This window comes from Bubalus kerabau, chromosome 4, assembly GCF_029407905.1.
Source record: "Bubalus kerabau isolate K-KA32 ecotype Philippines breed swamp buffalo chromosome 4, PCC_UOA_SB_1v2, whole genome shotgun sequence".
NCBI classification, from domain to species: Eukaryota; Metazoa; Chordata; class Mammalia; order Artiodactyla; family Bovidae; genus Bubalus; species Bubalus kerabau.
In genome coordinates this window covers 135,697,128-135,720,711 of record NC_073627.1, presented here as the reverse complement: position 1 = coordinate 135,720,711, position 23,584 = coordinate 135,697,128, and the positions used below count along the sequence as shown (strand labels likewise).

The following is a 23,584-nucleotide window of genomic DNA, read 5'->3' as shown; positions in this document are numbered from 1 at the left end:
TGCCGGAGAGATTTCTTGGGGCCGTTTGCCCTCCTGCCCCCAAAGTCAGGAGCAGATGTGGGCAGTCCCCAGGGGCAGAGTCCCAGAGAAGCCAAGGTCTCTTCGAGCCACAGGTTTTCAGTGGAGAAGAGGAGAGAGAGGGGAGGAGGAGAGAGGGGCGGAGGGGGGAGGGGGAGGAGGGTATAATTGGGAGACTGAGGTGTGAGGAATCCACCTTCTCTGCAAAGCAGCCACTGGTGGGGCGCTGCCAGCCTCTGGGGGGGCTACCCAAGCACAGAGGATGGAGCTGATGGGGGCTCCTGGATCAGGAAGACAGGCTCCTGCGTTGTTGCAGACCCTCAAGGACCTCAACAGCAGGGCCCCTCCTCCTCTCTCCTCCTCCTGGCCCACTTCCCCAAGGGTGAGCCGCAGGTATCAATCAGTCCAGGCCTGGGGTCGCTGATTCTGGCTCTCTGGGTGGAAATTACCAGGAGCAGCCTTAAAAGGAGGAACCTCCCTCCAGGGGGCAGGAGGTGGGCTTGGCTAGGCGCTTCCACTGCCTCTGTCACCCCTTGCTCCCCCTATCTGCTGTCTGGTCACCGGGAAGGAGGGGTTAAGGCTCTCCAGACTAGCAGCAAATAGGGGGTGCTCCAACTTGGGAGCCAGGGGCAGGGAGACCGCACAGCTGGGGCTCTGGGTGGATCCCCTGGAGGAAAGCAGGCATCAGCCACTTGCCTCTGGGTCTCCGCAGTTTCCTCTGAGAGATAGGCACAGTGATGCCTCGGGATGTTAGAGGACCCAGTGGGATGGTCACGCTTAAGCAGAAGCCAGAGATATATTTCCTGGGCCCCAGTTGGCATTCCCCCCAGGCCAGAAGCCATCTCTAGTGCCTCTGGGAGCTGAGAGGAGCCTGGGGCCTCCTCCTCTCGTCCCCCAGCAGCTGTCTGGGATAAAGTGCCCAGCAACCTCCCAGTGGTCCCACACTGCCCAGTACCATGCCAAGTATCACCCCATTCTGCAGGTGAGAAAACTGAGGCACAGGGATAGGTCATTTGTTCAGGATCACCCAGCTAGTCCCTGGTGGCTCAGATGGTGAAGAATCTGTCTACACTGCAGGATACCCATGTTCAATCCCTGGGTTGGGAAGATCCCCTGAAGAAGGAAATGGCAACTCACTCCAGTATTCTTACTTGGGAAATCCCATGGATAGAGGAGCTCAGTGGGCTACAGTTCATGGGGTCTCAGAGTCAGACATGACTGAGCGACTAACACACGTCCACATACCCATCTAGCAAATGATGTGGTCAGGTTTCCAAAGTCCCTGCTCTTTCTCTTCCACATGCATTCTTTCTACTGTGTCCATGCCCTCCCGGCCCAGCACAGCACCCATTCAAGATGACCCAATATCCCCGGTCCTGGAAGCTGATGAGCAGGGACTCTACACCAGGGTTCCTTCCCTGCAGAAGTTGGCTGATGGTGGCTGTGGGAGGGGGCTAGTGCTTAGGGGGCATCTCTGGGGGAAGCTCACACTTCAGCTCTAGGCTCCCTGGAAGTCACAGTGCCCCCAGGTTGGGAAGAGAAGGGGAAGTGCTGGCTGGGGATTTATTTACCTAAAGAGATGAGGCAGAGGGAGAAACTCTCACCTTCAGGCCTCCTTCTCACCTTCCTGAGCTGGAACAATCCACAAAGTTGTCTGCCACCCCTCCCCACCCACCAACAAGCAGGGACACCTCGGGTCCAACTCCATGCTCACTCCCAGCTCCACCCCAGGCGCCCCGCTGGGGGCTCAAGGGTGAGTTGAGCCTGAGCTGGCCTGGGGGGTGCAGTGTTGTCCCCGGCCCTGATGTCTCTAACTACGTGCCCTGGGTTGGAAGCAGTCCGCATGCGTGCTTGCGTGCTCAGTCACCTCAGTTGTGTCCAACTCTTTGTGACCATATGGACTGTAGCCCACCCAACTCCTCGGTCCGTAAGATTCTCCAGGCTGGAGAGGGTTGCTGGAGAGGGTTACTGGAGAGGGTTGCCATTTCCTCCTCCAGGGGATCTTCCCCCCGACCCAGGGATGGAACCCATGTCTCTTAAGTCTCCTGTGTTGAGAGGTGGGCTGTTTACCACTTGTGCCACCTGGGAAGCCCCGGAAGCAATCAGAAAGAATGTTAAAACTGGAAGGGATCTTAAGAGATTCTTCATCTGGTCCCACCTCCTCATTCACCCGCGAGGTCCAGAGAGGGTCTCCCAGCTAGTTAGCAGAGCAGTTGGGACAAGGTACCAATAGTCCCCCTGGTTATTTCCATTTTCCACATTGGCACCATCACTGGGGGCCCCATTTAAACTCTGTCTCTCCCACGGCAACATCCTGATTCTAACTCTCCACTGTGATTGGTGCCGGCTCCCTCTATGGAAGCCATGCCCTCATCCTCACCTGTTCTTACTCCCTGGAAGAGTATTAAGAGCTACTTTCTTCTGACCTCAATCCCTAGGACTCACAGGTAAGAGCGGAGAGGCTTAAACTTGGGGTCTGGGGTGGTGGGGTAAGCTCGGGGAATGGAAGGTAGTGAGGAGAGCCAGGTGTGAGGAGTTCCATCCAGGTCCAAGGTCTCTGAGCCAGAGAGCCTGGTTCCTGTCAGTGGGGGAAGGGCCTGCTCTAACTGGCCAGCCCCCAGCCCAGCCTGGGTCTCCATGGTAACAGATGCCCGCTGTCAAGCTTGGCCTTGGGGCTCAGCCAGGGGGCTGGTGCCAGGGACTCTGGGGCACTGCTGGGTAGCCTGTTTGCGCTCTTCATCCCTTCCTATTCTGCACCTGCAGGCCTGGTTTCTGACTCTGTTTGCTTCTTTACCCCGTGGGAACCCTAGTGATGGGCCCCAAGTGAGGAATCTTTCAGGCCTGGCCTCTGAATTTTATCCCTCTTCCCTGGCCCAGGTCCTTCCAGGCTGTGTGACCTGTGGCAAGTTCCTTCACCTCTCTGGTCTCAGCTTCCTAATTTTTCAAAAGGAAATGGCCACAAGCGATGATGTCAAAACTACCATCCATCACATCAGCTAAGAGGAAGGACACTTCCTGCAAAGGGTCAAGGGCTACAGGAATGAGGGAGAGAGAGGCAGAGACCCTCTTATGTAGTCCAGCCTGAGTCTACCTAAACTTTGACTTTCTCCCCTGATTCGAGGTAGCTGGGAGGGGCCAGAAGGGTAGAGTTCATTAACATTTATGGGGGGTGGCAGGAGGTGCTAAGGGGAGTGAGAAGTAGCCTGGGCCCTGGTGGTTAATCCCATCCCCTAGTGCCAAGTTCAACACCCCCCAGCGGGGACGTCTCACGCCTGCCACTAGCAGCCCAGCTTGTGCAGACAGGCGTGCAGACAGGCGGCCACCTGCAGGCCTGCCCCTCGTCACCACCTGCTCGACCTCAGCCCACCCCTTTCCTGTTGACAAACAGAAGAGCTTGGGCTGAGGAAGGGTGAAGGGCAAAGGCCTCTGCAGCAATGCGGATCCCCCCATCTTTGCTATTTGATCCCCACCACCAGCCAGCACGTGGAAATCAAGTATCAGCAGTCTAGCTGTTGACTGCCTGTGGCTGAGTCAGAGGAAAGGAGAACAACAGGGGCGCTTGCCTGAGGCTGGAGCAGGGGAGAAGGCCCTGAGGGGAACATGGGCTTGGCTATAACTGAGCTCTGAAGCTGCCCGTCCTGGGCTCCAGTTACGCACGGACTCAACGCTAACCCCTGCTCTCAGTTTGAGACTTCCCAATGCCCTCCAAGTTTCATGTCTCCCTCTCACCCACAGGGTGGTTAAGAACAGGGCCAGACTATCTAAGCCTGAATCCTGGCTGTGTGACTTTGGGGCAAGTTAACCTCTCTGTACCTCACTTTCCACATCTGAGAAATGGGGCTAATAATACCCTCCTCTGGGCAGAGTCATGAGGATTAAAGGCGTGAATCCACTGAAGGCACTCAGAGCAGTGCCCAGCTAACAGTGTGATCACCGCAATCACATCAGCCTCCTTTCTGCCCATATCTCTGTGCTTGTTCCGCCTCTGGCCCTTTGCACCCTCTGCTCCTGGGAATGTCCTTCTGCCAGCTCCACACGTACCCATCATCCCTTTCCTGTCCATGGTCTCCTTTGAGGCACCTTCTCAGATCTAACTAAACAGCCTACCCCCACCATCGAAATTAGCCTGTTCTACTTCCTCCGCAGTGCTTGTTGGTCATTGAAATTACGTTGTTGGCTCTTCGTTTCTACTAGACTCTAGGCCACTTGAAGGAAGTTGTCTTGCCCACCCCATATCTTGGTGGCATGAGGCCACAGTCAGTGCCAGCTGCCTACCTGAAGCCAGACCTGATGTCCCCTGTCACTCTGGGTGACTGAGGTCAGTGTTCTCCCTTGTTAGAAGGCAGGACAAAATTCACATCTGCCTCATGGGGTGTAGAAAGCAGAAGCAAGAATGCCAGCCCTGGACTTCCCTGGTGGTATAGTGAAGAAGAATCTGCCCGCCAATGCAGGGGACATGGGTTTGATTCCTGGTCTGGAAAGATCCCACATGCTGCAGAACAACTAAGCCCATGTGTCCCAACTGCCGAGCCTGTACTCTAGGGCCTGTGACCAACAACTACTGAAGCATACATGCCTTAGAGCCCACGCTATGCAACAAGAGAAGCCACCACAGGGAGAAGCCTGAGCAGGGCAACGAGAGGAGCCTCCACTGGCTGCAACCAGAGAAAAGTCCGTACAGCAGTGAACACCCACCCAGCACAGTCAAAAAAAAACAATGCCAGCCCTGCCCACCTCTACCTCTTTCTGGCATCAAGAGAAGCTGAATAGGGAGACTGAAGCCTGTCCTTCTGATGCAGGTGTTCAGAGACCTCTAGCCTCCTGGGACCCATACTTGGGGGGTCCTAGGGAGGGAGGGCAGAGCCAGTTCCCCATTGGTCCACTTCAGCCTGGCCAGTGGGGTGCCGATTTGAGGCAGGGAGCAGCTCAGAGAGGTTGTGCAAGTAGGCCCCAACGGGACAGCCACCTGCGTGTCACCATGGTTGAACCTGGCTCCAAAGTGGCTCTGCAGGCTGCTGGGAGCAGAAGCCCAGAGCCAGGCAATGAGTCATTCACCCCCCTTCCAATCCTCTGTTGGCCTCAAGCCAGCAATTTACTGAGCCCTGTTCTTGTGGCTCTGGCTGCTGCCCTCAGGGAATGCTAGCCTGGGAGCTGAAAGTGTTCAATGCCCACCTTCTGGAAGAGACCTTCTATAGGCTTCAGGAAGCCTGCCTGTCTCCTTACTTGGGAGGTTCCCTTGAAGGTACAGACTGACACAGACCTTCATCCTGTGAGCAGCTCCCCTCAAACAGGACGCAGACCTGGGAGAGCAGGTCTAGGCCGGGCCCTTGAGATGCAGGCTGGCCCCTTCCTGGTGGGGGGTGGTGGGCAGCTATCACCCCTCAGTTGTGTATCTTGGACAGCCAGGCCCTGCCAGAAGGGACTGTGGACCTAGGAAGACCCACCCCAGCTCTAGCTCCTTCTCCCAAAGCTAGGGAAGGGGCTGAGGCACTTGGTTCTTCCCCCCAAAGGTGGGGATAGGGGTGATGCCAGGGAGAGACAGGAAGGTAAAGAGCAGAGCACAGATGGCTGGTGTGGGCATGCCCGGGTGTGCTGGCACAAGGCCTCCCTCTGCTGGACATGTGGGCTCATTGCAGCCGGCTAGGACAGGGAGGCCTTCCCAGGTGGCTCAGACGGTAAAGCATCTGCCTGCAATGCGGGAGACCCAGGTTCGATTCCTGGGTCGGGAAGATCCCCTGGAGAAGGAAATGGCAATCCGCTCCAGCACTCTTGCCTGGAAAATCTCATGGACGGAGGAACCTGATAGGCTACAGTCCATGGGGTCGCAAAGAGTCCGACACGACTGAGCGACTTCACTTTCAGGACAGGGAGACACTGCAGAAACAAGGTCCTAGCAAAGCAAACTTTATTGTGACTGTGAGTCAGGGCTCTTCCTGCAGCAGCCGAGAGTTGGGGTGAGAGGCTCTTGTGTTGCCCCCCCATCGTGTCCATCACATTCAGACTCAACACGGTGGTCTCACGGGCCTTCCCTTGGTCACTGCAGCCAGGCGCTCCTGGCTCCTCATCTCTTTTTAACGTCCTGGCTTTTTAGGTCTGGGTGTGGATTTGGCATAGGAGAGAAGGGGGGCTCCAGTGTCCCACCCCCTCCCGATCCTAGCGCCTTCCCAGAGACCATCCCCACTTCCCCAGGAGGACAGCCTCTTAGCAATACTCACTTTCCAGCAGGGCTCCCTTTAAGATGCTGTCTGGAATGGAGTGGGGTTGGACAAGGAGTGGGAATATGGATTAGAGAGAGACTCAGCTCCATGCCAATAGCCTCAGGCCCTTGTACTAGAGCCCAGGCTGCAGAGTTGAGCCCTGGACACTTCCAGGAAGCAGGGACTGTGATTTAGAGGTTCACTTCTCCACCTGTCACCTACCAGGGACCAACTCTCTCTCTTTTTTTTTTTAATTATTTCTTGGCTGTGCCACAAAGCATGCAGGATCTTAGTTCCCCAACCAGGGATCAAACCTGTGCTCCCTGCAGTGGAAGAATGGAGTCTTAACCACTGGACCACCAGTGGAAGTTCCTCTTTTCAAAACAAGATTTTTTTTTTTTCTTAAACTTCTATCTGCTTTATTTGTGTATAAGACACAAATAGTTCTTTATCATAAAAGATGTTAACCACCTTGCACAAAATATAGCAAATAGAGATGAGAATAAACTACCTATAATTTTCTTTACCTCCTACCAATATTAACATTTTGTTTCCCTTCAGAACTTTTTGTTCTGAAAACATGTGAAATAAAATGAAAATAATATCCTGTTGTCTGAATTCCATAAACACTTTTCAGCTTGCTATATTCTTCGTGGGCATTATGTTGCATTCCATTGAGAAGACGTGACAGTTTAAGCAATTGTTACATAGACGGATGTTAAAATGCTTCCATTTTATACTATTATTAGAATAATGAAGTGATAAGTTTCTTAGTGCATATGTTGTTTAGCTGCTAAGTTGTGTTGGACTCTTTGTGACCCCATAGACTGTAGACTTCCAGACTCCTCTGTCCATGGGATTTCCCAGGCAAGAATACTGGAGTGGGTTGCTATTTCCTTCTCCAGGGGATCTTCCGGACCCAAGGATGGAACTCGAATCTCCTGCACTGGCAGGCAGAGCCACCTGGGAATAATTTCCCCCATATTTCAGATGGGGTTCTTTGGAAGGAACTGCCATAAGTGGAATGAAATCAGAAGAGAAGAACTGCTAATCCTTTCAAAAAGGCTCTGCCAACCAACAGCAGCAGTCCACCGTGCCCCCACGTACCACACACCTGCACACACATGTAGCATTCTCTTTCAAGCACTGTGTATCTCAGTTAAAAGAGATACTAATTGTGGCTAATTTAATAGATGGAAAGAGTTACCTTACTGCCTCCTCTTTTTTTTCCATCTTTTTTTCCTGGAAACCAACACGAGCATTAGGGGGAGTCTGGGTGAGGCCAGGGCCAGAGAAGACTTGGGCTGAGCACTTGGCAGGGGTTGCCTGGAGCCTCTGCCCAGGTTTCTGGGGAGTCCTGGGGCACCCCTCCCTCACCTTGGCAGCACTTGTCTGCTTCTGGGGTGCCAGCCTCTTCACTTGTTTGACGGGCGTCTCCTCCAGGAACATATCAATATCTTCATCGTCGTCATCATCATCTTCCTCCTCCTCCAGGTCATCCTCCTCCTCTTCCACTTCATCCCAGAATCGATCTGAAATGTCAGCGATGGCATGGGAGATGGGGCAGGGCCTCGGGGCCCTGGGATCTCTGCCCAGCTCCCCTTCCCAGATCTCCCAGTTTGGGAGTGGGAAGCATTTGCCTACCCGCCTCCCACAGACACTCTCTGGCCTCCCTGACAAAGCGCAGCTCAAGTGGGTGAGGCTGAGGCCGTGGCAGGAGGGTGGGGGAACGGGGTGAGGTACAGCTCTGGGGGCAGGAAGCGGATGCACGCCAGGAAGGAGCATGCGAGAGGAGGAGGGGGAGGGTGGGGACACAGCAGCCAAGGAGCTCAGGTCTGATCCTGAGGGAGGTGGAACCTGCCTGGGGTTTGGAGCAGGAGAGAACCCTGATCAAAGAGGCACCACTGGACAGAGAAGAAGGCAGTTAAAGGGACGTGACAAACAAAGTCATCTGTTGGGGACCATGGTACTGCTACAGCTCCACATTGGGTTGGCCAAAAGTTCATTTGGGTTTTTCCATAACAGCATACAGAAAACCTGAAGGAACTTTTGACCAACTCATTACTTCCCAGGTGGCTCAGTGGTAAAGAATCTGCCTGCCAATGCAGGAGAGGTGAGTTTACTCCCTGGGTTGGGAAGATCCCCTGGAGAAGGAAATGGCAACCCACTCCAGTATTCTTGCCTGGAGAATCTCATGGACAGAGGAGCCTGGTAGGCTTTTTCCATGGGGTCACCAAGAATCAGACACGACTCAGGGACTAAACAACAATACTTCACAGCAGGTAATGTTTAAATGTGTGCTGCTACCAGGAATTATGTTGAGTGCTTTTCCTGAATACGGCATGTATTCCTTACAACTAGTCTTGGAAGATGAAACCAAGTATACCCCCACCCTCCCTGGTGTTACAGCTGAGGGGTCCGTGGTCCACAGAGGATGTGGTGGAGGGGTAAAGGAGAACCAGGTCTAAGACCTGTGCCCACGCCTTCGGTCCAGGCTGCTGGTGATCCTGTTGCCTTGGCAATCTTTTCTAACCATTCAAGAATCTATCAAGTGTTTGAGGACCTCTTACGTCCGTCCTTGTCCCTGTGCTGGGCACTGTACTCGAAGACCTTTATAGGGTCCAAGCTTGGACTTACTGTAATGTTCCTGGCCACAGAGGAACACAGGTCCAGAGCCAGCCCGGAGCTGGAACGTGACTGGAGGGGAAAACTCCAACCCCAGAACGACCTGCAGGGGGAGATGAAGGGGCATGGGGAGGGAAGGAGAGGCAGAGAAGGTGGAGGAAGAGGGGCAGGGCGAGGGGAGGAGGGGGAGACAGGACAAGGTACTGAGACCTGGCACCTGAGATGGGGGGTGGGGGAGCTTGCCTCAGGCAGAAATACTCAATTTATTCCCTCCCCTCCACCACACACTTCAGGGGTTCCCTGAACCATTCTGCACTCTCAAACCTCCTGGCCTTCCCTGCTGAGGTGGACTCTGTCAGAGAAGAACATGGATCTGATCATTTCATTCCTGCCAAGATCATAGGTGGGCTTCCAAGCTAGGGGGCAGCTGTTAAACAGAGAAATCTTATAGCCATGGACTGTACTGCATCCCCTCAAATGTTCCCACTGAAGCCCCCTAACCCTCAATGTGATGGTAACTGGGGATGAAGGCTTTGAGACATAATCAGGGTTGGATGAGGTCACAAGGGCAAGGCCCTCATCATGAGATTAGTGCCCTTAGAAGGCTAGACCAGAGAGCTTGCTTTCTCCCTGGATTGTGTGAGGACACAGAAAGAAGGTGGCCATCTACAAGCCAGGAGGAGGTCCTTGATCAAAAAGCAACCATGTGGGCACCCCAATCTCAGACTTCTAGTCTCCAGAGATGTGAGAAAGAAATGTCTGCTGTTTAAACCACTTACTCTGGTATTTTGTGATGGTAGCCAAGCTGACTAAAGCACTGATCGAATGAGAAAAGCAGATGCAAAGTTATGTTATAGTTTTACTATTGTCTTAAAGGGCTTCCCTGATGGCTCATACAGTAAAGAATCCACCTGCAGGAGACCAGGGTTTGATCCCTGGGCTGGGAAAAGTCTCTGGAGAAGGGAATGGCTACCCACCAGAATTCTTGTCTGGAGAATTCCATGGACAGAGGAGCCTGGCAGGTTATAGTCCATGGGATCACAAAGAGTCGGACACGACTGAGTGACTAAGCACAACACAGTACTGTATTGATTTTCTTTCTACTTTTCCAAAGTTTGCAAATTTTCTAGAGTAACAATAATGATACTTAAATTCCTTGAGTTCTTACTATGTGCCAGGCCCCATGCTAAGCATTTTACCTCATTTATCTTATTTAAATCTTCACAAGAAGCCCACAAAGGAGGTGCTATTACTTTACAGAGAAGGAAGTTGAGGCTTAGAGAAATTAGAGTTCCTATTTCAGACAGGGAGCAGATAAGTGAAAACAAACTCTGCAGCCACAAACACCTAGAAATGGTGGACAAAATGTAATTTGATGTTTTTGCTGCTTGCCTGAACAGTAAGACAGAAAAGAGGCTCCCCGTGGTCAGAAAGAAGAGCAGCCCTTGTAGGGGCTGATGCCACAGCAGAAGGAAAGATGTTTTCCTTGGTGGTCAAGTGGTCAAGAATCCACCTTGCAATGCATCCTGGTTCCATCCCTGGTCCAGGAAGATCCCACATGCCACAGAACAACCAAGCCCATGCTGAGCCTGTGCTCTAGAGCCGAGTGGCAACAAGAGAGGCCACTGCAATGAGAAGCCCGCACACCACAGCCAAGAGGAGCCGCCTCCATTCACAACTAGAGAAAGCCTGCACTCAGCAAAGATGACCCAGCACAGGCTCCCAAAAGAAGAAAATGTCCTTGGGCTGTGACAGTCATGTGGACAGGAGACAAAGGGCTTGGGCTCAAGAGGGGGGTTGTAATGGAGCCCCCTCATGCAGGCTGGCATCCTCAAATGCCTACATCTCAGTAAAGGATTGAGGAGAGTGGACTGAAGGACCCCAAGCCATCCAACCAGGAACGACCCACCATCAAAGGAGGGAAGCAAGAACTCCTGTGTGAGATAACAGAGTCTCTTGTGAGAAGCTAAGAGCTGTGGTTGTACCTCTCACTTACACCAAGTCTGAATTTACTTGGTGGGGACTGCCAAGTTAAAAGAGCTGTATAAAAACCCTAGGCTTGTGATATATCTGGGGCAAATGGCAGATGCAAATGAAACCCGTCTCTTGGGAGACCGAGTTCTTTTCATGCAGAATTCTTTCAGAAAACAGAACCAAACCCAACCGGAAGATGAGTTCACCATCTGAAATTACAAAACACACGAGGAACAACGCTGCTGGAGGTACCAGACGGAAACAAAATGATGGCCTAGTACAATCATGAATCTGAGAAAGAATAACGACCTAAGCAACATGAGATAAGTTTGATGAAAACCAATATAAATATAAAATAGGAATATATTTATATAAATGTAAAATAGGAATCAGAACCATAAGAACAAGATATTAACAAAAATAAAAAGAACCAAAAGCAGCTTCTAGACATCGTAAGCACTGAAATACTGCAGGGCAGCGGTGGAGACGCAGACAGAGAGAACAGACTGCGGACACAGTGGGGGAAGCAGAGGGTGGGGCGAAATGAGAGCGCAGCATTGACACATTACCATATGCAAAACAGATAGCTGGTGGGAATTTGCTGTATGGCACAGGGAGCTCAAATCTGGTGCTCTGTGACAACCTAGAGGGGCAGAATGCAAGGAGGGTGGGAGGGAAGTTCAAGAGGGAGCAGACATAAGTATACTTATGGCTGATTCATGTTACTGTATGGCAGAAACCAACACAATAAAGTAATTATCCTCCAATTAAAAATACATTTAAATAAAAAAACATGCATTGAAATCAAGTGAACAAATGGTTAAAAAGCAGAGTGAACCAGCTGAAAGAAGAATTGATAAGCTGGAGAAGTGCTGGGTAGAAAGCCCAGTATGCAGCAGAGAGAGAGAGATGAATAAAATATGAAGAACCGAACATGGTAGACAGATGAGAGGGTCCACTGTACATCCAATCAGAGTTAGGGACTGGAGAGGATGGAGTCAGTGTTCCAAGAAATAACAACCAAGAGTTCTCCAGAAACAATCAAAGACAGATCCTCAGCCATGAACAGGTAAATAAAAATGAACCCACACCTGAACATATCATGGTGAAATGACACATAAGAACAGAGAGATGATCTTAACATCAACTAGAGAGGACACATCTTCAAAAAAGAAACAATAATCAGACACACTGAGGATTTCAACAGCAACATCAGAAATCAGAAGAATGGAATGACATTGTCAATGTTTTAATGGTACCCGGGAAGCAAAATAATTATCAGACAATACAGACTTTGTGGTGTTGGAGGAGACTCTTGAGAGTCCCTCGCACAGCACGGAGATTAAACCAGTCAATCCTAAAGGAAACCAGCCCTGAATATTGATTGGAATGACTGATACTGAAGCTCCAATACTTTGACCACCTGATGCAAAGAGCCGACTCTTTGGAAAAGACCTTGATGCTGGGAAAGATTCAGGACAAGAGGAGAAGGGGCGGCAGAGGATGAGATGATTAGAAAACATCCCTGACTCAATGGACATGAGTTTGAGCAAAGTCGGGAAGACAGTGAAGGATAGGGAAGCCTGACATGGTGCAATCCATGGAGTGGCAGAATTGGACATGATTTAGCAACGGAACAACAACAATACAGGCTTTAATTCAATAAACATTTTAGGGATAAAGAAGATCACATAAAGAAAAGAATTAGGTAAGGAAGATATTTACAATTATACAAGGAAGGTAACAATTTTACAAGAAAGATAAACCTGTAAATTATATGCATCAACATAGTCCGGACATACATAAAACTACAGTAATCAAGACAGTGTGATATTAGAGGGATAGACACAGACATCAAGAGAACATAAGACCTAGAAATAGATCCACACAAATACTTGCAACCTTTTTGACAAAAGTGCGAAATCAATGAAAGGGAGGAAGCTTTTCCGACAAATGGAGCTGGAGCAATTGAACGCCCACAGGCAAAGAAATGAAACTTCACCTAAACCTCATGGCATATGTGACAGTGATCATGGACTTAGCATAAAACATAGAACTGTAAGACTTTTGGACAAAAAGCATGGAAAACCTTCATGATCTCAAACTAGTAAAGCATTCTTAGACTTAACATCAAAAATCATACAAGGAAAAATTAATACAATGGACCCTATCAAAATTAAAAACTTTTATTCTGTAAAAGTTTGCATGAAGAGGATGAAAAGACAAGTTGTAACTTGGGGAGAAAATATTTGCAAGCCATGTATTTGACAAATGATTAGGGTCTACAGTATGTAAAGAATTAGCAAAACTCAACAGTAACAATACAATTAGAAAGTGAACAAAAGACATGAACATTTAACTGAACATACAGATGGCAAAAACTGCATGAAAAGACGATCAACGTTGTTAGCCATCAGGGAAATGCGATCAAAGTACAATGAGACATAACTACACACATATTGCATGCTAAGTCGCTTCAGTTGTATCTGACTGTGCAAACTTATGGACTGTAGCCCACCAAGCTCCTCCATCCACGAGAGTCTCCAGGCAAGAATACTGAAGTGGATTGCCACGCCCTCCTCCTGGGGATCTTTCCAACCCAGGGATCTGAACCCATGTCTCTTATGTCTCCTGCATTGGCAGGCAGTTTCTTTACCACTAGTGCCACCTGGGAAGCCCACATATTGGAATGGTTAAAATAAGAGATAGTGACAACATGAATGTCAGTAAGGATGCAGAGAAACTCAGTCACTCGTGCGTTGCTGGTAGAAATGCAAAATGGTACAGTCACTTTATAAAACAGGCAGTTTTAAGAAACTACATGTGCACCCACCCCATATGGCCCAGCAATCGCACTCCTGGACTTTTATCCCAGGAAAAATGGAAACAGGCTTATACAAGAACCTATATACAAATGTTCATAGAAGCTTTATTTTTAAGAGCCCCAAACTGGAATTAGACTAGTTTTTCCACAGATGACTGGTTGAGCTGTGGTACTTCTGTACCATGGAATACCAGTCAGCAATAAAAAAAAAAACCACACAACTTGGATGAATCTCCAGGGAGTATGCTGAGGAGGGGGGAAAACCCAACCCAGTTCCTAAGAAGTTACATATGTCTGATTATGTTTCAATGGCCATATTTTAGAAATGGAGGACTGGTGGTTGCCAGGATTGAGGGTGGGTGAGGAAACAGGAGACAGGTGAATGTGATTATAAAGGGAAAACATGAGGGATCTCTGGGCTGTTGAAACTTGGCTATGATATCTGTATCTTGGCTACGATAGTGGATACAAAACTTAGGTGAGGGCTTCCTGGGACTTAGTGGTGAAGAGTCCTTCCTGACAATGCAGGAGACACAGGTTCGATCCCTGGTCCAGGAAGATCCCACATGCTGCAGAGCAACTAAGCCTGTGGGCCACAACTACTGAGCCTGTGCTTTGCAGCCCGAGAGCTGAACTACCTAGGGTAAAGCCCGTGCACCCTAGGCTTCTCTGCAACAAGAGAAGCCACAGAAATGAGAAGCCTGTGCACTGCTGCTAGAGAGTAACCCCACTCACTGCAACTGGAGAAAAGCCCACGCAGCAACAAAGACAGTGCAGCCAAAACAGAGAGAGAAAATTAGAAAAAAGAAACTCAGGTGATAAAGTAGTATAGAACAAAACCCATGCATTGTATCAACGTCAATATCTTGGCTTTGACATTATATTACAGTTTTGTAAAATGTTACCACCGGAGAAAACTAGGCAAAACATACAGGGATCTCTCAGTATCTTTTCTTATAAATGCATGTGAATCTGTAATTATCTAAAAAATTTTCAATTAAAGAATAAGCATATACAAAGTAAACAAAATTATGAGAAGAATCTACTGAAACTTCACAATCACAGTAGGAAGTTTTAACACATTTCTTTTGGTAATCAACAGATCAGGGAGGAAAAAAAATGTATAGGTTTGACTATATAAGCTTGATTTAATGGACATACATATAATCCTATAATACTACCTTGTAGTAAGCCACAAATCAAGTTTCAAATACCACAGAATTTATATATATACATATATATATCTTTGGGAATTAAAAACTCTTAATTCATTCATGCATCAGATAAATTGTTAACAGGGGGAATTCCCTGGCAGTCCAGTGATTAAGACTCCATGCTTCCACTGCAGGGGGCGTGGGTTTGATATCTGGTCAGGGAACTAAGATCCTAAAAGTTTTGAGGCACGGGCAAAACAAACAAAAAACCCCAACAAAACAAAAAAGAATCATAATGGAAATCAGAAAACATTTAAAATAAAATTGTGAAAATATCACAAAGCACAAATTAAATGATGCAGTTAAAAAAATCTTCAGAGGGAAATTTATAGTATTCAAAATAAACAAAATGTACTTGGAAAAAATAAGCTAGAACATGAATACACTAAATAGCTAACTCAGGAAGTAAGAAAAAGGAACAAAGCAAGCCATAAATCAGTTAACCAGAGAAATTAATGAAATAGAAAATAAGGAAACAATAGAAAACACCAACAAAAACAAAAGCTTGCTCTTTGAAAAGAAAAAGGCTAATACCCAGTGATTGAAACGAAGGGAAAAAAGGAAAGATGATAAGCACTACTAAGAATTTTAAAAAGAGGAATATAATAACAGATACAGTCAAGATGAAACACTTGAAATTTCCCCATTGTCCTCTAGCTTGCATTATTTGGAGAAGTTTACTTACATCCTTGTCTTCATTCTCCTGCGTGAGATGCCTTTTTAACTCTGGCTGCTTTTAAGATTTTTCTCCTTATCACTGGTTTTGAACAATTTTATTATAGGACACACTGGGGTTCATAGAATTTCTTAGATCTGTGGATTTATCATCTAATTAGATGAAAATACACTAATGAGATTAACGGCAAATTAGGTACTGTGCAAGAAAAGAAAAATGACATTGAATAAATAAAGACTATCCAAAATGAAATACACAGGAAAAATACTTTAAGAAGACAGAGCAAAATGAAGTGTGGGGCAGGTATTGATAATTGGATTCCTCAGTAGAGATGAGAGAGGAGATGGAACAGAAAAAAAATGTTTGAAGAAATAATGCTCAAAAGTTTGCAAATGCTCTAAAAGTCAGATGATCAAAGTGTAAAAAAACAAAAGGTAAGACTCAATTATGTGTTATAGAAAAGAAATCCAATTTATACATACAGATACAGAGGTTTCAGTAAAATAACAATAAAATAGGAAAAATACACAAACACTAATACAGAGAGCTAGACTGACTATATTAATCAAACTAAGTAGACTTCAAAATATTTGTCAGCGAAAAAGGGAACATTTCATAATGATAAATGGATCAATTAACCAAAAGGATTTAATCATCTTAGAACACAGAATTTATTAGGATGTACCTAACAAAAGAGTTTCAAAATACATGGAGCAAAACTGATAATCAAAAAGAGAAATAGAAAAAAGACACAATTATTGTTGAAGTCTTCAATATTCCTCTTTCAGTAACTAAGAGATCAAGTGGACAGAAAATGAGTAAGGATATAGAAGGCTCACACAAAATCATCAACCAACATGATATAATCAACATTTACATCACAATATACCCAACCACAGGAGAACACATGTTCTTCCAAGTATAAATAAAATATTCACCAAGACAAAATATATTAAGGGCCATAAAATAAATCACAACCCTATTTAGATGGAAATCGAATAATATATATTTTCATACCACAATCAAATTAAAATAGAAATCAATTAAAGAATGAATAATGGAAAATCTCTAATTATTTGGCAATTAAAAAGCAAACATACTTCTAAGTACCCCAGGGAGTGAAGAATAAAACTAGAAAATAATTTGAACTAAATTAAAAATGAATATTCTTAGCAAAATTGGTAGGATGAAGCCAGAAAGATGCTCAGAAGGAAATCATAGCATGAAATGCTTATATCCAAAAAAGGTCTAAAAAATAATATAAGATTCATAATGAATAATATAAGATTATGCTGTAAGAAACCAGAAAAAGATCAAATTAAAACAGAAGCAGAAGAAAGAAATTAAAAATGGATAAACAATAGAGAAAGACTGATGAAGCCAAGATCTGGTTCTTGAAAAAGACTGATACAACTGTTAACCTAACACAGGGTATCTACAAAAATCTTTTATCTGTCCGAATGGTAAAAGACTGAATACTTGCCCTCTGGAAAAAGGCAAGGGAAGTCCTGCTCTTACCACTTTTATTCATCACTGTACTTGCTGTCCTAGTCAGTGAAGTAAGACAAGAAAAAGAAATGCCAGGTATAGAGATAGAAAATGAAGATGTTAAACTGCTTTTATTCACAGATGGCATGAATAAGCACATAGCAAATTCGGTGGCATCAATAAAAAGCTGTTAGGACTAATATGCAAATTTAGCAAGGTCAGTTAGTACAAAAGCCACTTATATAACTATATGCTAGTACTGAACAATAATAAAATAAAAATTTAACATACCATTTCTGAACCTACAGCTAACATCATACTCAATGGTGAAAAGCTGGAAACATTTTCTCTAAGATCAGGAACAAGACAAGGATGTCCACTCTCACCACTTTTATTCAATATAGTTTTCTGAAGTCCTAGCTATGGCTGCTCTAAATAGCTATTTACTGGGAGGATATCAGATTTGGGGATGGGGGAAGAGGTCATACATAAATATTAAGAATTTGGATTTAATAGGTTAAGTTTGTAATATCTATTGAAGTGTTAGTTGCTCAGTCGTGCCCAACTCTTTGTGACCCCATGGACTGTAGCCCACTAGGCTCCTCTATCCATGGGATTTTCCCAGGCAAGAACACTGGAGTGGGTGGCTATTTCCTTCTCTAGGGGATCTTCCTGATTCAGGAATTGAACCCGGGTCTCCTGCATTGCAGGCAGATTCTTTACTGGCTGACCCACCAGGGATAACTATCAGATAACTGTTAACGTATTGAGTTGGACAGAGTATCTGGAGCACAAGAGAGGCTGGGTTTACAGGATAAATTTCCAAGTCTTCATTTGTACAGGTGGTCTGTAAAACTATGGGAATGGATAGATCTAGGGAGATCTTGTTGATAGAGAAAAAAATAGGTTTAAGGGCAGTTTTACACATCAACCTCCCAGATCTTTAAGGGCAGATAATCCTGGTCTTCAAATCACTGTTGTCCACAGAGAAGAAGGGAACACTTCATGCCTCTGTTCATAAGGCTAATATGCTTTGACATCCAAAGAAGATAATTTATTACATGCCAAGCTCACTTATGAGTATGTAAGTTTTAAAAAAGTGTCTTATTAACACAGCAAATCTAGAAGTTTATAATACAATCAGTAATGTTTATCTCAGGAATGCAAAGTTGGTTTAATATTATTCTATTACTATAATTTACCACATTAACAGATTAAAGGAGAGAGTGTCCTAATCATATGAATAGAAACACTTTCAATAACCAATCATGATTAAAAAGAAGAAAAGTCAATTTTTCAAAATAGAGTAGGATTAGACGGAGACTTTCTTAACCTGACAAAGGGTATCGAGCACATACTTGATATTGAATGGAGAAATGTGAGAAGCATTCCTTTTTAAAGGAATGAAACAAGGATATCTACCATTATCATTTTATCCATTATTATACTGGAGGTCCTAGCCCGTGTACCGGATTAAAAAAAAAACAAATACAAAAACTGCCATTATTCACAAAGATCTACACAGAAAACTCAAATGACTAGAAGTGAGGATTTCTGGATACACAATCTGGATACATAAACAGTGTGTAAATTACCAACAGTATACGATCACCAGCAGTAAACAGTTGAAAAATGGGATTTGAAGAAAAGTTATTTAACTTGCCCAAAGTCACACAACTAGTGAAGAGTGGACTAGAGTTCCCTGGCTGTCAAGTGGTTAGGACCCAATGTGCACAGCACCCCTCTTCCCCCCTAAAAGGGAGTGGACTAGGATGGAAACCTGGCTCCCTGCTCCTGAGTCCAGGCTTTTAGTGCTGGGCTATATGCCTCTCTAGGGCTTTCCAGGTGGCTCATGGGTATAGAATTCACCTGCCAATTCAGGAGACACAGGTTTGATCCCTGGGTTGGGAAGATGCCCTGGAGAAGGAAATGGCAACCCACTCCAGTATTCTTGCCTGGGAATTCCAGTGGACAGAGTAGCCTGGTGGGCTACATACAGTCCATGGGGTCACATGGGACACGATTTAGCGACTAAACAACAAAAAATAGTTCTCTCCGGCACCGGCCGTAAGTCTGCAGGAGCTTGTACCCCACCTTTGCATCCGTCTGCACACAAGGGGTGAGGCCTGAGCAGGGCCTCCGCGGGCTGGAGCCAGGGTTTCCTAGGCCCTCGGGGAAGCTCACCATGGGGAGGACTGAGGCGCGAAGCGAGGCCAGGGTGAGGGGCCTCCTCTTCTTGTCGTCCGGGCTTGCCGAGGGCAGGATCTCCACGACGTTCACCTCCTCTTTGGCTTTCTCCCCCAGGGAAATCTGAGCGGGGTGGAAAAAGGGGCAGGGCGCCTCCTCACCCCCAGGGCGAGGGCGGAGGAGGGAAGCCTGGCACCAGCTGTGGGGACCAGGCAATGCCACCTGCTCTTGCGTGTCTGGCTCCTCCCTGCCCCACCTTTTCTCCCCTCCTCGGAAGAGCGGTACCCACCGTACTGAGCAACAGCACACAGTCCTGCTTCCCCACCTTTTGGGGTTTGAAGGTCCAAGTCCGCCGCTCCTGGTTTAGCTCACAGCCTGCGAAGGGAGACGGAGACAGATGGCGGAGGGCGGGCTCCAGAGAGGCGTCCTCTCTCTCCCTCCAGCCCTCTCTCTTACCCCCAAGACGTTCCCCCGCCACCAGGACCCCCGCTGCTCCAAGGACACCCTGGGGCCTCACTCACCCCAGAGCAGGCTTAGTGTCTCCTTTTCGGAGGTGCTACTAATGGGACTGCGATTCATGATGCGGGCGGGGGCCGAGCAGCTGCCGAGGAAAGGCCCGTTACAATCCCCTGGCTGGAGACCCCCGCGCGGAGCGCCCCGAGCGGAAGGGTTGCCCCGCCGGCCCTCCCAGCACCCCGAGGTGCAGCGCCCGGCACCTGCGGGGAAGGCGGCTCGGTGCTCGGCCTCAGGTCCACCCTACCCCGGGACCGAGCCCTCTCGCAACCTCTCCTCCACCTCACCGTCCCTAACTCCACTCACTTCATCGGCTCCTCCTCAGATCGCTTCCCTCTCGGGCTTCCTTACTCCGGCCTTATCGCGGCCTCACCTGAGGGCCCGCCGCCCACAGCGGGTCGTTATGAAGCCTGGGAAGGGGGCACGGGAGGGGCCTAATCAGCCCCCATCCCGTTCTTCCACTCTTTCCTCCCCTTGGAGCCTGAGAAGCACCTGGAGAGCTTGTTAAAATAACAAGCGCTAGGCCCCACCTCCACCGTTTCCTACGGAGGGATCCAGAAAATTAGCATTTCTAAACAGGTGCCCAGGTGAGGTGGATGCTGCGGGTCTAGGCCCATACCGTGAGAACTGCGGTCCTGACTATTGGGGACTGACTGCGGCCTGCTGCGGGAGCCCGCCTGCGCCCTCCATGGAGACGCTTTGCCGCGGGTAGGAAGCATAGCCTTGTCCGCCCTTCCTTTGCCTTGTTTGTTTGCTTGTTTCCTTTCCCTCGATGCCAAGTACGGCCCTCTCCCCAGGCCCAGAGGGCCGGACCCCCAGGGCTGTGGTCCCCAAAGATGAAGAGCCCAGTTTCCAAAAGGCTCACTTCTCCCAAGGCCAGGAAGGAGTGAAGATGAGGAAGGGGACAGCAGACGCAGCTGGTGAGCTATACACCATGGGGCACGTGACTACGAGGGCCACTCATTTAACAAACATCAGTTCGCACGGCACAGTGAAGCACTGAAATGTTTGGGTGGGGGTAGTGAACAGGAGGCAGGTTTTTGGTTGACACTCCCTCCTCCAAGTGATACCTCTGTTTGGGAGTCAGAAGTAACCAGGAACCTCTCTCATTGTGTTCTTATGCATCACTTCTATCCTGGAAACTTCTCACCTACATATAAGCTTCAGAGAGTTTCAACAAAGGCGTCAAGGAAAAAGCATAGTCTTTTCCACAAATGGTGCTGGAGGAATCCCTCTGGAACCTGGATTGGAGTGGAGCTTCTACTGTGCAGGAAAGAGCTTATTTTTTAAAAATACTGACTTTATTGAGAAATAACTCATATACAAAAATGTACTCATTTAAAGCATATAATTTGAATTTTCACAGATGTATACACCAGGCTCAGTGGTAAAGAATCCACCTGCCAATGCTGGAGACGAGGGTTCCATCCCTGGGTCAGGAAGATCCCCTGGAGGAGGAAATGGAAACCCACTCCAGTATTCTTGACTGGAGAATCCCATAAACAGAAGAGCCTGATGGGCCAGAGTCCACAGGGTCACAAAAGAGTTGGTCACGACTGAGTGCCTAAACAACAACACTACCACCAACACACCAGGTAGCCATCACCTCAGCCAAGTTACAATTTCTGCTGCTGCTGCTAAGTCGCTTCAGTCGTGTCCGACTCTGTGCGACCCCATAGACGGCAGCCCACCAGGCTCTGCCATCCCTAGGATTCTCCAGGCAAGAACACTGGAGTGGGTTGCCATTTCCTTCTCCAATGCATGAAAGTGAGAAGTGAAAGTGAAGTCGCTCAGTCGTGTCCGACTCTTAGTGACCCTGTGGATTGCAGCCCACCAGGCTCCTCCGTCCAAGGGATTTTCCAGGCAAGAGTACTGGAGTGGGGTGCCATTGCCTTCTCCAATTTCTGGTACTCCTCCAAATTTCCTTGTTTCCCTTTGCAGTCAATATCCTCCCCTTACTAATTGGCATTAGACATTTCTCTGCTTTCTGACATTGTAGATTTGTACTGACTGTTCTAGAATTTCATATAAGCAGATTCATACAGGGTATTTTTGCCCTCTTTTGCTGAGCAAAATGTGTTTGAGATTTATTTATTCCTATTGTTGCTGTATCAGTAGTTTGTTTCTGTTTATTGTTGAGTAGTACTCCACAATTTGTATATCCAGACACCTGGTCAGTTTTAGGTGTCAGTTTGGCTAGGTTATTGCAACCAGTTATTTGATCAAAATGAGGGTGTGGCTGACACCTTCTATGTGGCAGTTTCTACTGAGGGTATTTTATAGATGTGATTTACATCCACAATCAGTTACCTTTAGGTCAAGATTAGCTTCAATACCATGGGTGGGCCTGGTGCAATCAGTTCAAAGTCCTTAAGAGCAGAACTGAAGTCTCTCTGAAGATGTTTTGCCTGGACTGCAGCTTCAGCTCCTGCTAGAGCTTCCAGACTGCTCTTCCTGACAACATGTCCTACCAATTTCAGACTTGTCTAGCCAATGCTCAAGATTGCATTAGCCAATTCCCTGTGCTACATCCCTGACTGATAAACCTGTTGATGAATATTTGGGTAGTTTCTAGTTTTAGATTATATAAATAAAAATGCTGTACCACTTGAGAGCAAGTCTTTGCATGGAAATGTTTTAGTTTTTCTAGGATAAATACATAGGAGTGTAATTGCTGGGTTATTTGGTATGCATATATTAAATTTTATATGAAACTGTAAAACTATTTCCAAATTTCCTGTACCACTTTGCATTTCTACCAGAAATGTATGAAAATTCCAGTTGCTCTACATCTTTGTCAACACTTGGCATTGTCAATCTTCTTAATTTTAGTCATTCTGGTAGATGTCTATAGTGACATCTCTTCTGGTTTTTATTTATATTTCTTCAATAGCAAAAGATGTTGAATATTTTTTCAATTGTTTATGGGTCATCTGTGTATCTTCTTTTGAAATAAAATCTGTTCAAATATTTTATTTTAAAATTCAGTTATTCTTCTTATTGTAGTTCTTTATACTCGGATGACTGTGTTAGGCATACATATTTTTCACTCCTGTCTATGGTTTGCCTTTTCATTTAAAAAACAAATGGTATCTTTTGAAGAGCAGAAATTTTAAAACTTGATGAAGTCAAATAGTTTTCTTTCATTTGTGGATCATGCTTATGATATTTTAAGAAATCTTTGCTTAACTCAAGGTTGTGAAAAATTTCTCCTAAGTTTCCTTCTGGAAGCCTTGTACTCTTAGCTTTTACTTTTACATCTGTGATCCATTTGAAGTTAATTTTTGTGCATGGTGTTAGGTAAGGGTCGAGGTTCATTCCCCTCCCCCCTCAAGTGAATATTTAATTCTTCTAGCACCAGTTCTGGAAAAGACAGTTCTTTCTGTATTGAATTACACTGGCACTTTTGTCAAAAGTCAGCTAACCATATATGTTTGTCTGTTTGTGGATTTTATTCTGTTCCGCTGGTCTGTCTATCCTAGTGCCAATACGACACTGTCTTGGCTACTGTAGCATGATAGTGAACCTTGAAATCAGGCAGTTGAATCCTCCAACGCTGATCTTTCTCACAGATATTTTGGCTCTTCCAGGTTCTCTGCATTTTCATAAAAATTTTAGAATCAGCTTGCCAGTTTCTTAAAAAAAGAAAAAAGCCTTCTTGGATTTTTATTTGGATCCTGTAGAATGTAGTTCAGTTTGGGGAGAATTGCCATCCCAGTTTTGAGTCAACAGTCCATGAACATGTTTTAATCTAATTTATTTAGATCTTTAATTTCCTCAGTGATGTTTTAGAGATCTTAGTGTTCCAATCCAGCACATATCTTGTTAAATTTGATGTACTTCATCAAAATGATAAAATGATGTACTT

At 46.7% G+C, this 23,584-nt stretch overlaps 1 protein-coding gene and 1 long non-coding RNA gene across 4 annotated transcripts; one reads left to right on the top strand and one right to left on the bottom strand.

Annotated features, from left to right (window-relative positions):
* Positions 1-5,906: 5,906 nt before the first annotated feature.
* Positions 5,907-20,164, bottom strand: NPM2 (nucleophosmin/nucleoplasmin 2). 3 transcript variants are annotated; one of them, XM_055578686.1, is made up of 9 exons: positions 20,023-20,164; positions 19,725-19,804; positions 19,493-19,578; positions 19,201-19,326; positions 8,853-8,943; positions 7,593-7,747; positions 7,423-7,457; positions 6,234-6,263; positions 5,907-6,111 (listed from the first exon to the last, which is right to left on the bottom strand). In XM_055578686.1, exons 1-9 carry the CDS (start codon positions 20,025-20,027, stop codon positions 6,090-6,092), a joined length of 630 nt encoding a protein of 209 aa, XP_055434661.1. In that variant the 5' UTR covers positions 20,028-20,164; the 3' UTR covers positions 5,907-6,089. The 3 variants fall into 3 exon arrangements, with proteins under 3 accessions (XP_055434661.1, XP_055434663.1, XP_055434662.1); XM_055578688.1 differs by having other exon boundaries at positions 19,529-19,578; XM_055578687.1 differs by lacking the exon at positions 20,023-20,164 and adding an exon at positions 19,920-19,938.
* Positions 20,165-20,260: 96 nt separating this feature from the next.
* On the top strand, positions 20,261-21,379 carry LOC129650330 (uncharacterized). Its single transcript, XR_008713723.1, has 3 exons — positions 20,261-20,424; positions 20,514-20,636; positions 21,083-21,379. It is a non-coding gene; the product is annotated as an uncharacterized LOC129650330 (long non-coding RNA).
* The last annotated feature ends 2,205 nt before the right edge of the window (positions 21,380-23,584 follow it).